Source organism: Rhyacophila brunnea, unplaced genomic scaffold (genome assembly GCF_057557595.1).
Source record: "Rhyacophila brunnea isolate RB1 unplaced genomic scaffold, BYU_Rbru_1.0 scaffold_13, whole genome shotgun sequence".
Lineage (NCBI taxonomy): Eukaryota > Metazoa > Arthropoda > Insecta > Trichoptera > Rhyacophilidae > Rhyacophila > Rhyacophila brunnea.
In genome coordinates this window covers 16,310,519-16,327,913 of record NW_028232785.1, presented here as the reverse complement: position 1 = coordinate 16,327,913, position 17,395 = coordinate 16,310,519, and the positions used below count along the sequence as shown (strand labels likewise).

The following is a 17,395-nucleotide window of genomic DNA, read 5'->3' as shown; positions in this document are numbered from 1 at the left end:
AATACACACTTGACACGGAGACACATTTTAATAATATGTGTTTTGTTGTCTCAACGAAACAATGGTACGAAAATGATCGTCAGCATTTCCTCAATCATAACGAGAACAGCGCATCTCGGTATATAATAACAAATAAATGAAATTAGATTTTTTTCTCCTTTCATGTCAACACTGACGATATCTTTTCGTGACGGCTCCACTCTCTACTAGTTTCCAGCGACAGGACATACGTTTACCTACAATAAAAGTTCTACGTTTAGTCGGTTTTCGTGACATTAGCATCTTTACCATAATACCTACAAAATTCAATAGGTACATTCTTGTTTATCAGATATTAGCTACACGGAATATTATTAACTGTATTTCGGCAACACTTAGAAAAGAAAGTTGTCAAGTTGTCTCTAGCACATTGCATACGATTGTTGATACGCAAACATGGAAGTCAAGCGAGTATGTGATGGAGACCAATCTGGTACTTTAGACAAGTTTGATGTAACAACTAGCCATCAAAACAGCACTGACACGCGCACCTATATAAAGCAGGAGAACACAGACGATTTCAGTTGCGATTTTGAGGTTTGTTTTTATTTATTAAGTCCTTTCCTGCGATTTTTTATAATTATTTTAGCCGAATAGCTACGATAGGTTTATATTTTTTACAAATTGTTTAAGAACATACGAGGATGTCAAACTTTCTTTCAAAAACCTTTTGACATAGGTACATTTAGACAGCTAGGTACTTACCTCAATTATATAAGTGAGTACCTATTGTCATAAAATAATTACGCGAGCTCAAAATTGTTTTTATATGATTACAAAAATGTAAGTATAACGTTTCTTTCAGATCCCGGCAACGCGTCTCGTTGAAATTAATCCTGAGATTGCCCTCCAGCTGGTTGACGTCAAATGCGAGTTCGTTGCAGACGCGAAACACCCATTCCACGATGAAGATCCAACACCTGGATGTTCGCATTCAGATAACGGACCAGTACAGCAGGTAATTGTATATTATGCGATATTTTCTTCGGATGGCCATGGATCCTATTACAGCTTTGTGACAAAATTTCCATAGGTAGGTACATATTATCCTCGTCTCGGTTATACACGCTTCGTACAACTATTTCACTAACCTATTTATCTGGTTTAGTGTGAGTGGGTGCATTGACCTACAGTATTTGAATGTGATGTCTGCCACTGATGATGACCGATCGACCGATTCTTTCAGAAAGTACTTTTGTCATAACATTATTATTTGTAGGTACCTAGCAGAATAATGCTTCGATGACATTATGCTCACGTCACATTCTGGCATGGCGACATAATAAGTCTGTGGTTTCGTCATTCCGCAGAATATTTTGAATGATCCTATTTCAATGAATTTTAACAGTGCCCTACTTTTGCGTACTTAAAAATTACTTTCGATATTTCATCCATACATAATATTGTGAACAGTATCAGCGCCATTTTACGATACAAAGCCTGAGCATAATATCTTTATGTAGGTACCTATAAGCATTTCTCAAACGAGTGATCCCACTGTTCAGCTGTCAAAATTAGATCCCAGATTGTCTTCAAAACAACATAATTATAAGGTCTTTCTCGTTTCGTATGGAATTATTATAAAAAATAGCAAATCAAATTTATAACCTATCAGTGTTTTTGTTATAATTATACATTCCTGTTATTCATCAGTTATCAAAGTCAAACTATTTCTTCATGCAAAAAACGGTGGTAACACTGATTTCCAAAAAATGTCTTATGTAGCATTGAGCTATACATTACGTTTGCGGAAAGTGTTAATGTTAGTGTACCTAATAATTATGATGTACCTACCCCATCTATAAAAATCAAACCAATCCCATTTTCAAGATAGCTGCAAACCAGCAGACAATAGATTAGGGATGGGCATACATGAGGTCAACGAAAACCTCGTTCTGGATTTTCATAAATACATGAAGTACCACACCATAGTCACGCTCTCACTTATATCGAGTAGGTTTATAGAAAGTGTTAAATGACATTACAATAACTAATTTGTTTCTGATAGAAAACGCGTTTTATAAAATGATATAAGTATCTATTAATAATTATGATTATGTCAAGCTTTTTAAGATTTTGCTTGATTTAAATTGAAGTATGTTCGGGACTCCAAAAATCGAAGTAAAACAAAGATTATGTACCAATTTACACCACCCAGTACCACAGTCGGTTTTAATCGATCGATCACTCCGCGCAACGCCGACTCAAGTACAAGCTTAGCATTCGGAAACTTGCCGGCAACGAGTTGTCTTACCTCTCCTGCGCCTTCCACTGCTGACCAATCATTATTCTATAGCAGTGATGACCTATGGCACGCGAATGTTTTAATAATAATTAAATTTAATAAAAATAATTTTAATTTATAATACTTAATAAAAAAAAATACATAAAAGTGATAAATATATGTACTTATACTAACACTATTAAAAAATAATGACGACATAGCAATGCGTATTTTCTACAAATTTTAATATTATTTTTACCAGTGGTATTTGCCAATCGATGCGCAAGCGACGCAACTCAGGCATAAATGACAGATCGTATTGTATTAAGAAATATTAGTCAAATCTTAGACTATAGATACATCTAGACGCCACCCGTTGCATTGCTAAATGAAGCCGCGTGCCTTGCGTTTGGTTTGTGAGCGAGCGAACGCATTCGTCTACAAATGTTCGAGACCATAGACTATTTCGCTAGTGCTCGCCCAAGGTGCTCGCACTAGACGCTCAGAGTTAAAATATAATTTTCAATTTTTTTACGTTATATAGTATTTTTAAGCGGTCAAAATGCAACCATTAGATAAAGATATCCATAATTTAAGTTATTTTAAAGAAATACTGGGTCACTGATATTAAAATATATAATAAAATACACATAAATTATCACGAAAATGTATCAACTTACCTATGAAACGTAATACCATCTTCTTGCTTATCAGTACGGCTACCACATTTTAAGACAACACACAGAACCATCTTTTCTACTTAATTAACTAAAAATATTTACCACTGACTTAATGTTTAACACAAAAATATCAATTTTAGGAACACGAGCTCGCAAGTTATCGACGCTGTGTGAAGCGTTTTGCCCCGATTTGATGGCGATACTTTTGGAAACTAGCTTACACAAATGTAGACCTTTTATCTTACTCTAGCGCGTGTCGCAGAGATTGTAAGGGTGCCGAATACTTTCTCACTCGCACTCATGCATCGTTTTTGTTCAGGCCTTGAGTCAAATACTCTACAAGAATTTATGTTTAATGTAAATATATAATTGAACATACCGCTCCTAATGCTTTATGCAAGACTAAAGTGACCATACGTCCCGTTTTGAACGGGACTGTCCCGTATTTAGGTAGCCTGTCCCGTTGTCCCCAAGCAGAGGTTCGGGACGTCGAAATGTCCCGTTTTCAAAAAGAGAGCAACACACAGTAACAATTTAAAAAAAAATTCAAAAAATCGACTAGCTTGATTTCTCATCTGCATACAGTGTGTATACAGGTGGGGGCGGGGCGAGTCATGCGCATGTGCATGCGCAAAACATCATACACACACATTTAGGTTTGTTTAGAATTCCGCAGTTTGCGAGTACACGTTGACAGCTCGCGCATCTTTTTTGACGATTGATTTTTTTTATTGACGTGTGTAAGCGGGCTTTCAGACGGGATACCGGTGTCGAGCCAATGGCGTGGCTCGATTCCGCGTTTATACATAACTAAATGGGACCGTTCAGATGGAAGACACCGGTTTTGCACTTTTTTTAAGCCACCTGCGTGGCTGAGATTCCGCATTTACACATAACTAAATGGGAGCGTTCAGACAAACGACCCTCGTGTTTACGAGAATCGTACACTTTTCTTTTGCCCGCCACAATGTCAAGCCGCTGGAACTCATTATTATTTTCCGCAGCGAGGTTTTTATTATCCATTGTTTATTCATTCAATGCTCGACGATCGACGACGAATAATAATTTATACAAAGGCAGCTTTGATGCGAGATGTATGCTTTTATTTGTTTGTAAAATTGAATTTATCATTGACTTATCATTAATATTAATAGGTATGTTTTTAAAATAAAATGCATCAATGACAACATTATTTTATACTGATCAATATTATGAAAAAAAATATAATTTTTAACATTCGGTTATCGTACATTTTGCATTTTTAGTTATTGTTAAATCGTATATAATATTATTCTGTTTTCAATAAAAAGACTACAATTAAAAGATGGTGTTAGTAAGTTTTTAAATTCAATGAAACCCTGCGAAAACCATAGCTAATTAATAGTCAAAAAATACTCATCTATCTAAAAATATCTAAAATTATGCGATTTATTTATAGGTACATAACTTTGAATATTTTATAGATAGAATAATATTTTTTTATCTTTTATAGTTTGGTTTAGACAGAGCTTAATGAATTTAAAAAAAACAACCAACAATATGTATGTGTAATGATATTTATTCTTAATCCAACGAAAACAAATAAGTATGAATGAAAAGGTGTGCACAATTTTGTAGTATCACCCAAAATATACCAAAATTATTATGGTTTGGTTTAGGCAGGGTTAAGTTGATTTTAAAAAAACTAACCAATAATATCTATAAATTGTTCAATAAAAACAAATTCGTATGACCAAAAAAGTTTAATGTGCACTATTTATGGCGGATCTTAACAGCCCACCTTCACCCTTCGCTCCTGTAATACCTAAATACATGATTGAATGGAACGGGCGTGTGTTCTTTCAAAAATGAAAGTTAGCCTGCATTTTATCTACTTAAGGTCTTATAACTAATTTAATCACGATTAGTAGCTATAAAATATTCTAAATCTAAATAAATTAACGTTTAGTATATTTTAGTTAGTTTTATTATTACTTTAGGTATATATTAGTTGGTATTCGTATGTATCACATATGATACACAGATTCACATGGCATGACGCGTCGCGGGTCCCTCTCTTAGGCTGCTCTTTTAACTTGGGCTGCAGTTTAGCGTCAGATGCGGGGTGGGGTGGGGATTCCTGTAAGCACGCGAACTTTGGTGACAGGTGTGGGTTTCAAGCACCCCGTTACGATCCGAAAGGTTTCGTTAAGCGCAGTGTCCACATGTGTCGTGTGCGCAGATTGGTGCCATACCGGACAGGCGTACTCGGCCACCAAGTTGCATAGTGCAAGGGCTGAGACCCTGAGTGTATGTGGTTGAGCTCTCCACGTACTGCTACTTAGTTTTATCAGGATGCTGTTCCTTGCCTCTGTCTTATTTTTGATATTAATGCAGTGTTGCTTATAGGACAGCGTCCAGTCTAACGTGATTTTCAGGTATTTTGGACTGTATGTGGGTTCATTAATTGTGTGTCATTTGTCATATCGCCTTTCTCATCTAGAAGAGGATCTGCCAAACAGACCCTCACTCCAACTCTGTTAAAGAACTTTATAATTCTGCCAATCTCTTCCGTCCTACCTACCTCCAGGGCACTTGCATTCTTATAGATATCCGCAATCTGCAGCTGTACTCTGTGTTGTTTATGTTTTGGATATTGTACTGCTATATGTACTATGTCCTCCAAAACATCACATTCATTGCAGAACTGCGGATCGCTTTTTCCCACGAAGAAATCAAATCGTTTACCGTTGGTGAGCCTGTTCTTAGCCTCAGTATCAGTTTTAGCTCATTTCTCTTCAAAGGAAACTCTACAAACCAGGACAAGAAACGTGGGAATAGTAGAATCAATGACATTAATATGGACGAAGCATCTAGAAAATAAAATGACACTCACTTTGTGTCGGGTCTGCCGGATGGCGATATTCATATTTTAATATCGGTATCCTACGCTCAAATGAACATTCTGCTTGCAAGCGGTCTGGCGACACCGCTGGGTCTGCCCATACAAAATTTCTGACTGTCAGGTTTCTACTCCACCGTTATTATTGTGTTACAAATGCCAATGTGCCTAGCTAAAAATTGTAAAAAAAATCTACTAAAACCTCCAAGAAGATGGGATATCACTTTTCATGTGTTAGTATTATGTATTATTGATAAAATGCCATTTTAAGATATTGATGAATGTTTATTCGATGCAATTGAATGACAGAAACCATTGGACAATCGCCTGTGATGCGCTGGGCTCACTTGCGTCTAATCTCCGAGAAGTCGTAAGTAACCGAGAATCTGTTTCTAACGCAATGAGTCATGACACTAATACGCCATTACAATAAAGGTTATATTACTATAAATTCTCGAAGCTTATATCGCATAATGGAAACGGATACGTCATATGGTCACGTGACATCTACGTATACATCTGTGAATGACTTTCATGCACAATTTCTCGTGCGCGCCGGGTATGAAGTGAGTTGTCCATTTAATATGTCATTGAGTAGAATGGACTTACTTCGTTTCCCATATTCTATGGATGTCCTGTGGTCAAAATCTATCCATTGTCAATTTCAAACTAAAAGTTAAAGGTGGCCGAATTCGAAGTCTGCTTTAAGGTGACACTGTATTTATATATGTCTGGAATAGGCTTAATGATTCAATGTTTTACAACGATATCTCATCAATAACAATATTTATTTTGTAAATATATTAATGACAGTGCATACTTATTATTTTGTTTATAGGTTGACATCAAACCTGACGTGGAAATAATATGTGAAGTTGATCCTCTTCTCCGAGAGACTGTCAATGAAAGCTGTCATACGTTCGTCGAATCTGGGGAACGCCCAAATCCGTCTTTGGTGAGTATTCATTTTTCAGATCTAGGTACCTACCTGATTTTATGAACTTCTTCGACCATGTTCGTTCCTATTAAGTTCATATGGGCCTCCACAGAGTAGAGGTTTGTATTAACATACTTTTGTTTTTACGAAAAATCAATGTCAGCCTCTTGCTCAACCTATTAGGTCAATACCCTGACTCATACACAAAATTAAAAAACAATATGTGTACTTGCCAGACCCAGAATTCAGACCTGGGACCCACGATGCTGTAGGCCGACGCTTAAGCCACGTGGCCATCTTGATACAATTGTTCGATTACTAGACACGCGTACACCGCCTCGTATTGTTGCGAATTATTGACGCATAACATGTTTGACATTAATTTGACGCACGCTTATAATTGGAAGATATACAGAAATAGTTTGAAAATATATCTGGCAAGTCACTAATAATGTAAAGGTGCTTATATGCGTAACTATGTATTAACTATTTTTTGATTCAACGAATTATTCACAAGATTTATGGTTTGAACAATAGAATAGATAGAACAATAGAATAAGAATAAGAAAAAATCTTTTTTGACACCCAGTAGGAATCGTACCTGCATCTCGGAATTTGCGCCCACGCTCATTGAGCACAGTACTATAGGCATCTTATCTAATTGCGACGAATTCTTAACTATTAGTTTTTACAATATTCTCTGAATCGCTTTCTAAATTGAGTTATTATCGGCAGTTAGATTTTGTATTTTAAATCAAAATAAGTATTAATTACATTATTATTACAAACCGACGTCACGGATCACTCCAAGATGTTGTACCATGAAATTGCTAATAATTTAATTAACTATTTTTGCCAATCTGCGCAGATCCATTTGGCACCGTGTGTTTTGTGAATAACGATGACGTATTCGACACGTTGAAGGTAGAGTGAGAGCTGGCTTAATGCGGCAAAGACTATGTTTTGCTCTTCTTCTTGGTCGTTCACTCATTGCTGAGGATCGACATTTTTGTGTTTATGAATTTTTTCAGTTTTGGAGAGCGCTTATAAGCAGGTATTTAAAAGGTCAATAGTTAAATTTTGTCGTAATTAAGCATGGCAGCCGTATGATAGTGATAATGCACAGTGCGCCATACCCAAGAGACAGTTTTCGAAAATGATTTTTTCTATTGGCTTTATTTTCTTATGAGTGTTTTCAAAATTATGTATGTTTAACATGGTAAGGTAAATATACATCGCAGTCTGAGATCTATGGCGTCGTAACTGCAAAATAACCCAAAAATGAACACATAATTTATTTTTTCACACGAAAAAAACGCACTCGATTGGATTCAAACCACCGATTGTTCGGTTATCAGCCGAACGCACCACCTTTATGCCACAGTATGATACTGCATTAAAGACGATTATACAGTGTAATATTATAGTTTAGAATTGTTCCGTTGCCTAGGCAGCAAATCTATTATTGTCGGCCATTTGCAATTCCTCACCTAAAATAACTATTAAACGTCAGAGTGATAATTATATAATTTATATAAATAAACCAACGGCGCTTCAATAGGCGGCCCGATTTCTTACGTGTCTAATTTAATAAAATAATTAAGAGCTAGTCGAAGAATCTTGTTTTGTTTTTGTTTTGTTACACCAAAGAAGAATAACTTCTAACACGCGAACATAAGTACACACACATTTTTTTTTAAATTGTCCGAATTTGAAATTAATTATATATCAAATCCTACTGTTGATTAAGTTATTTTTATTGTTTTCTTTTATTTCTCTGTTTTCTATTTTTTTTTATTTATATAATAAAAGATTTTTTATATAAAACACTAATTTTAATAAAATAAATTTTATATGAAAAGGATGCACTTTTTTTCTATTAAAACTATGATGACGCATCTGCAAGTTTGTTCGGCAATTCCCAAACTATATGGCCGCAATTCCAAAAATCCACATTATAATTTAAAAATATATATATAAATATATTTAAGAACTACAGTAGGATAAAGTACACAAAGTTAATCTAACATGGTACAATTTTCGGCAGTCTACTGCAACTAATTAAATTGTCGTTAATTGATAGACGATCCTATTCACAATCCTATAGATCTCAATGTGCAATATGTTTACAAAAAGGCAGATTAAAGTACGCAATGTGCTGCAGTTAGCTGGAATGTCTTTCGGTGAGTATACATTCACTTCCCAAATGCAGTCGTATATTGGTGGCCACTGAAAGCAGAGGATACAGCTGTGGCAGGTCTCATCCAGAAATGGATTGACTCTGGCTAATCATAATGGTGATGTTGTTATTTTCAGGAGTGGGAAGACAGCCTGATCAATATAAGGTCGGAAAATGATAATGAGGGTGTCATCATCAAACAAGAATTTGTTGACGATGCAATTCGCCAAATCAATAATGAGAATCCTCAACCCGGCACCTCCGATCGACAATACAGCCCTGTAGACCAGGTACGTTCATTTACAAGTTCACTAATAACACAAATTTCAAACTTTTTTTTTAATATTCGAAACATCGATATCTATATGGCATTAAAATGTATATGGTCACCGTAGTTGTTCTCAACTCAGAAAAATCTGGTCACAACAAATTCGGATGCTACTTATTCGAGCACTGTTGGTCGTATATCGCGAACAATATTGGCTTATATTGGTTTATCAGGATAAACCAGTGACTCCACGAAGTTTTACACGACGTAATCCAGATATATCAAATCGCACGACCTTGGAGGAGGCCAAAAATTGTCAGGTCCATTTTTTGAAATCAACTAAAGCAATCGTTTATAATCGGTTAGGGGAAAAATAAATGACAATCGTGTCGTACTAACCTCATCAGGCGGCGGAGGAAGCGAAGTTCTGATTTTATTCGATTTATATTGATTGGGGCCACTGTGGCGAAAGAATCCCTCATCTGATTGCAGCAATTCTGGTGTCATTTTCTGTGTAAATAACCAAGCTAAGTAATACAGTAACAAACAATTTAATTGGTACCAACAAAATACCAGTACCAAATAAGAAACAAAAACTTGGAGGAGCTAGTAGTAGTAATTCTGACAGACAGTGAAAATGAAAACCGTTCAGTTATGGACTATATGAAATCTATAAAAGAAGCGTGGTTAAAATGCTCCCACGACCTTTTTGTAAAATTAGAAAACAAGCAAAAATAATATATTCAAAGAATGAAAGATATGCATTCCTCTATAAACACGGTGAAAGATAGAATTTCTCATTGTAATATATTTTTTTTTTAATAGAATTCTTAAAAACTACTTTTTAATTTTTTTCCCAATAAAAAACTGCTCGGTACGTCACACAGTTGATTGGAATATTTTGGCACACGTGCCCTCGTAAAAAGGTTTAATAACGCCGTGTCTTGGTATAATAATTCTAACTGGATCTTTTACTTATAGTACATCTCATAATTTATTAATACTTTAAAATGTTTTTTTTAGATTATCGCTAGAAGCACTGTACTGGCCAATGTTGCGAGCCTCATACCATCATGGAACGTGACTATAGCAAAAGCGTCTAGCGAAGACCTTCACATTGAGGAACAAGACATAAAGAGAGAACTAGGAGAATATGTTGAAAAGCTCAAAGATGTCGCCTGTCACAATAGTAAACGTGATATTTTTAAATCAATTAAAATTGTTAACACAGAATTATTAGTGGCTGTTATACAACTAGAAACAAAATCGTTTCATAAACAAAATTATGTGTGCAGTATCTGTTTTGATTTTTTTTCATCGTTCGACCTAATGTTGCTTCACAAAGCAATACACAAAACCACAATTGCGAAAACGACCGATTCCGTTGCAAGGCTGGTTAAATGTGACGATGGTCATTTTTCGAGATTTCGTCTTAGTCACGCCATAAGGTCACTCAAAATGGCTCATTCTGTTAAAAAACCATTTAAATGTGACAATTGCAATTACTCATGCACAAGGTCTAGTAACATGAAATTGCATAAAAGGACCCATTCCAGTGAAAAACCTTTAAAATGTGATAAGTGCAATTACTCATGCAGACAATCAGGTGACATCAAAAGACACAAAATGACCCATTCTGGTGAAAAACCATTTAAATGTGAATATTGCAATTACTCATGCACAAGGTCTAGTCACATGAAACGGCATAAAAGAACCCATTCCAGTGAAAAACCTTATAACTGTGATAAGTGCAATTACTCATGCAGACAATTAGGTGACATGAAAAGACACAAAATGAGTCATTCTGGTGAAAAACCATTTAAATGTGACACATGCAATTACCTATGCACGACGTTAAGTAGCATGAAAAACCACAAAATAGCTCATTCTGGTGAAAAACAATTCAAATGTGATAACTGTAATTACTCATGCAGATATTTAAGTGGCATGAAAAAACACAAAATGACTCATTCTGGTGAAAAGCCATTTAAATGTGATAAGTGCAATTATTCATGCAGACATCCAAGTCACATGAAAACACACAAAATGAGTCATTCTGGTGAAAAGCCATTTAAGTGTGATAAATGCAATTATTCATGCAGACAGTCTAGTGGCATGAAAACACACAAAATGACTCATTCTGGTGAAAAGCCATTTAACTGTGATAAATGCAATTACTCATGCACGACATCTGGTAGCATGAAAAGACACAAAAAGACTCATACTGTTGAATAGGCATAATGTGATAAATGTATTTACTCATGTATAACGTTTAGTAGCATGAAAATACATGATAGGACCCATTGAAAAGCCATTTCGTGTAAATACTTATACGGATGCAAATTGTCTGTAAAAGACACTAAACAAAAGACACTGGCTGTGCTTTTAAGTGAGTTGGAAATTGTGAAGGAATGTTTCTGATGCTGGGAGGGGAGGGTATGTCTAGGATGCCAGGCACTGACCTTTTATGCTATTGAGGCTGGCTCCATCGTCTGGTTGTGAATCCTGGTCGTCTTGTTCGCTATTGTTCATTAGGTCATCCGGTGCGTGGCACTTGACGGTTTAGCTTAGGTAAATGTTTAAATGCACACGGTTGATGAATAACTGACCGTTATTTTTCGCGCCTGGTTGACCGGTTGACATGGTGACCGTTCTGGTAGCATATTTTACAACGACTTAATAATTTGTAAAAATTCCCGCATATTTGGGAAATAATTTCAATATAATATATCGATGGTGCAGATCACAAACCTTCTATGTCAAATTTTATGATTTTGATTTTATACTTACTAACATTAATGGATCTGTTGAACTTTACCTCCTATATCAAAGAGATAATATCCGAGATAAAAATAGCCGAGTTTATTGATCTATTAATTAAAACTCCTATGTCATATTCATCGTATTATGCTGCAAATAAATCAGTTTTTACCTTCCCCTGTAAAATCGTATTTTTTGACTATGGAGGTTTGTGATCTGCACCATCGATATTATACCTAGAGTTGAGAAGACACCGAACGTGCGTACGTCATTTTTATCATCAAACGATAACGTAAACATATTTTTATAGCCTATTCTATAGCGACATAAAATTATGTAACCGTATGTAATATTATTTTAAGCCATACAATAATAATTATTATCTCTGTGCTTAATAAGGTTTTTGAATACTTCAAACCCACTTGCTCTAAGAAATCTCGTTTGTTGTATTTTGGATTTGTGTACGATAGGTTTTAGCGACATAAATTGAAGTGTATCGAACTCCACTACCGTAAGCTAGTTTTTTTTATTCAAACCATATCCGATCCGAATAGGAACACATGGGCCTCCAACAGATTTTGTTTTTACGAGAAACAAATGTCATCCACTTTCTCAACCTATTAAGTCCATACTCTGACCCTACACAAATTGATAAACAATAATATGTGTACATGCCAGACCCAGGATTTGAACCTGGGACCCACGATGCTGTAAGCTGATGCTTAAGACGTGCGGTCATCGTGGGATTAGCTAGTTCATAGCTTTGCTTAGGGGATCCGACAATAATAGCGAGTGGTGCAAGACTAGTCAATGAGCTTCCCAAACACGTAGATATTTTCGAAGACGTGATATGTTTTTTGTTTTTAAAATTTTATATCTCTGGATAAAATTGTACTTAGGGTCTGAAGTAAGTATGTTTTTATTATAATTATTTTATATATGTAGGTACCTATTCTCTTCTTCTCTCTTGTGAGGGTACCTAATATTTGTTATAATTAAAATCTCGTGTTGTGTACGTCTTTAATTTAGATTTGTTATGTCCACAATGTCTTGTTTTTTTATATAAATTCAAATAATCCTAAAATAATATAGTAAATTATAAGTTTCTACCTACGTCCCTATTTATAATGATTTACAATTAAGAATTTAAACAATGTCTCACATTTATAAAAATAATTAGCCTGTATAAGAAATATAACCACAATACCAGTTAAATAGTGTGTTTAATTACTGCACTAAGTAAAATTATCACATCGTCCCCTTATTAACACAAAAACCTACAACAAAAAGTCAATTTTTTCAGGAGAGGCAAAACAAACTTTTTTTTGTTTTAACAAGGCTTTTTAGCGTAAGAATCGTAGAAAGGTGTAATTTTGATTGTTTTAAGCTGTAATCATTTCTCTTTTAAATATTTTTTTTTTAGTTTTTTTTTTCATTTTATATATTTAAGAATCTGGTTATAAAAAGTAAGTCGTTCTACTTACGTTTTCGTGTTGCAAACAAATTTTTAGTCCATCACTGGTAAATACTAAGGTTTCAAAAAATGATAGTCAATTGATGATCAAAAATTGACCTGTTCGAAATAATTTTATTATAATACTTATGGAATTTTAGTTCATACAGATTAATGAAAACTTTATTTAGATGGAAAAAACATTAATTTTAATATACAGAGAAACAATTCAATACAATTACAATATTATGTTAACATTACATATATGGAAGAAATCATAAAAAGGTACAATTAACAGTTCAGGTTGATGGTAAATAATGGTACATACAATTTATTTGATAATAAATTTAATGCAAATAATCACATAAGAGAAAATAATAAATTGAATCATAAAAATAAAATGTTGGTTTAGTGTACGAAGGCGCTCCTGCCGATTAGAGCGGGGGGGTGGTCATTTTTAATATACAAACACTCAATAATTATTGTATTAAGATATTATATCATTTTCAATCCGATTCATTATTACGAATATCACCACCGATAGTTTAATTATTATAAAACTGGTGGTTTTGCTGTTAAGTGCCATTAAATCTTATTTTTTTTCTTTGGCTGTGGGTTTGTTTTGGTCTTTTATAATATTCCTGGATAAAATTTAATTCAATTGGCTTTTGTCTTGTACAGTGGCGCCGCTGTATCGATATACTGCTAAATTCCTCAGATTTTTCATATTTGAAGTATATATTATTTGGTTCATCTTTTCTATATTGGAACCAAGAAATTTTCAACCAGTTTACCTGGTCTCCATTCGAGTCAATCTTTTTGTTTTTAATAATTTCTTCAGCAATATATTTGAAGTCAATGAAGTCCGTTGTGTCAAGTTCATTGACAGCGTACTTTCCGCCTTTTGATGACATCCGAACCACTGCGTATGAACATTCATCGCATTTATAAGGTTTTTCATTAGAATGTGTCTTGCGGCCACCATTTATTCTGCTTTGCGAGAAACTGAAGATCGAGAAGGCTTGAAAGTCTTAGTCGCTCAAAGGATAACAAAATTTAACAGTGGTTACGATCCTCAGCCATGAGTATACAACCAAGAAGAGAAGAGTAGACAACTAATTTGCGAGCATCTATATGAATATTCATCGCATTTATAAGGTTTTTCACCGGTATTGCCATTCCATACGTTTTAAGCTTACTAGGTATTTTTAAATGACATATTTGATTAAATTGGAAATCACATTTCATCACACGCAAATGGTTTTTCTCCTGAATGTGGAAGTTTATAAGTTCTTTCATTGAAGAGGTTAATGTAATTTTTATATGTTTTCGATATTTCCTCCATATTACTTCTGTTGAAAATAACGTAATTTCTATGCCATTTTAATATGATATTTACAAACTTATTTCGGAAGAAGGCCTAACTTTAAGCTCAACTATTAAAAATAATAAAATTGTTAATATTATTACAAAGATTTAACTGCCGCGTTTTATTGACATTTGGTTAGATTTTTATCTAGATTAATACAGTAAATATCTTTACAATCTTTTGATATTGGAAAATTGAAAGATCAAGAGTTACGTATTTTTAACATAATGAATAGCTAAAAAACTATGTTCTAAAAATCGTATCATCTGGTTTATTTTTCAAGCAAACGTATATAAGTTTAGTCATTTTATCCGTTGTAAACTCAAAATACCTAAACTATCGACTTACTAACTTTTGGCAGCAGCGTATTGAATACGTTGTATAAAAACTCATAAACTTACACATTCAGGAAAAAAACCAGTTGCGTGTGATGATTGTGATTTGTAATGTAATCAAATATCTCATTTAAAAATACCTTGTAGTCTTAAAACATGTGGAATGGTAATACTGGTGTACACCCTCACACATGCGATTTGTGTTCATATAGACGCTCGCAAATTAAAGTTTTAAAAGAAACACAATGACACATTCCGATGAAAAATCTGATAAATGCAATGTATGTTCATACAGATTCTCGTGAATAATATGCGTACTTGCCAGACCCAGGATTCGGACCTGGGATCCTCGACGCAATAGACCATCGCTTAAGCCGCGCTGGCATTTTTGGTGACTGTTGAAAAACCTTATAGATGCAATATATGCACATATAGATGCTCGCAACTTGGTAATCTTAAAAGCCATAAAATGACAAATTCTGGTGAAAATCCTTATAAATGAAAAATATATTTACATAAATGCGTGTGACTTAGTTTTCTTAAAAGAGAAGAAATGAATATATACATATATAGAACATACTCGTCAAAAATCTTATAAATGCGATGTATGTTCATTTGGATGCTCGTGACGGAGTAATCTTCAAATACATGTAAAGATACAAAATGGTGAATAACCTTTTAAATAAATTGACTACTTATACGGAGGCTCGGCACAACATTTTCTTAAAGCTCATAAAACGAAACTGGAAAAAAACCATATGCGTGTGATGTATTTCATTTCATATATAAAAAAATATTATGTCATCTAAAAACTCATACTTATGATGAATTTAAATATAAATGTAAACGGATATGTAGGTAGGTACGTTGTTTAGGAACTCATAAACACACATTCAGAAGAAAACCATTTGCGTGAAACCATTGTCAAAGCCGTCAGAGGCAACTTTAAGTAGGTACCTACCTACAAAACTTCATTTGATATCGATTCTGAAGAGCATGATATGAAGTTTTTGACTAACACTTCTCTCCTTACATAATACCTACAAGAACTACAAGCATACGTTGCACCATCTGGAGAAACAGAAAAAGAAGAAATTCATAATATGCAAATATTATTAGGAAGAGTTAAGTGCCAGCAACTTAACCCCTTTATATAAAAAAAATATAAATGTCATTCCAAAATTATCTTTTGAAGAAAATATCGTTGCATAAAAACATATTGCATTTTCCAAAAGTATGCAAACCTAATTGTATTCTAATAACTTATTTATTTTTATAACGGATCATTTTAAAAAAGAGTAGGTAAGTATAATTATTATTTACTTTTTTTCCTTATGAAACTGACGTTGATACATTCAAAACCATACCTAAATAAAAAGATAAATGTAATGAATGTTTAATGTTTTTGTAATTTTGACACTTTTGTGTAATCAAAATGTAAATTTTAAGGTAGTCTATTATAAACCGACATATTTAGTGAGTATTACACCGTTTTGGCTATTTTGTGTAGACTCTTTTGACTGGGTGTTCCAAACGGATGCGGTTGTTTTTGTTCGGGACATTTTGACGGGTTACTTAGTGAAAATGGAAAAATGCGAATTTTTCGCGTAATTTAAATGGAAAAACAATAAAAACTTCATGAAAATCATGTAATTAAATTACTCAAAGGTGTGCATTTATAAAATTAAGAAAAAAAATGTTTGGTGTTAAAACTTGACGGCCACTCAAAATAAAATTACTAGCTTAATATAAGAGATAACAATTTGAAAAAACATGCTAAATTTTAACATAAATATATTTAATCGGATGCACTAAACAAAATGTTTTAGGGCAAATTTAATGGTTCAAGTATCAAGTCACTAAATTTAAAAAAATAATATCTCTCACGATGTAATCGAGAAAACAAAAAAAGCACGTGCACAAACGTAAGTCAATAATAGACAAATTGATGACTTAATAAAAAAATTAAAAAGTTTGTTAGGTGGTTCTACTTAACACTCATCAAATAATTCATATCGAATACCTCACGCACTATATGAGGAAAAAAATAAAAAAAGTATACAGAATTGCGCACTAGCTATGCGACAAGAGATTTCACTACAAAATATTTTTTTTAACCCACCCAGTCAGGTTTTGCATACAAATTTTAAAATTAAATAGCGCGCAGAATATAGGTGAAAAAGCAAAACAAAATCGTGCACTAACGTTCACTACCAACGCACAAGTGTTTACAATTTAAATATAAGGAAACACATGTTTAGTGACACAAG

The 17,395-nt window shown here is 33.9% G+C and overlaps 1 protein-coding gene across 1 annotated transcript; it reads left to right on the top strand.

Annotated features, from left to right (window-relative positions):
* Nucleotides 1-249: 249 nt before the first annotated feature.
* Nucleotides 250-15,486, top strand: LOC147076664 (uncharacterized). Its single transcript, XM_085940909.1, has 6 exons — nucleotides 250-576; nucleotides 845-997; nucleotides 6,663-6,779; nucleotides 9,078-9,230; nucleotides 10,232-10,381; nucleotides 15,421-15,486. The coding sequence occupies exons 1-6, from the start codon at nucleotides 436-438 to the stop codon at nucleotides 15,484-15,486; spliced, it is 780 nt and encodes a 259-aa protein (XP_085797035.1). The 5' UTR covers nucleotides 250-435.
* Nucleotides 15,487-17,395: the final 1,909 nt, after the last annotated feature.

Bases quoted from the DNA above. Each gene is read 5' to 3' on its own strand.
- LOC147076664 (XM_085940909.1), top strand. From the start codon at position 436: ATGGAAGTCAAGCGAGTATGTGATGGAGACCAATCTGGTACTTTAGAC. The intron at 577-844 runs GTTTGTTTTTAT...CGTTTCTTTCAG, and splicing joins ATTTCAGTTGCGATTTTGAG to ATCCCGGCAACGCGTCTCGT. The intron at 10,382-15,420 runs GTCGCCTGTCAC...ATGTTCATACAG, and splicing joins ATGTTGAAAAGCTCAAAGAT to ATTCTCGTGAATAATATGCG.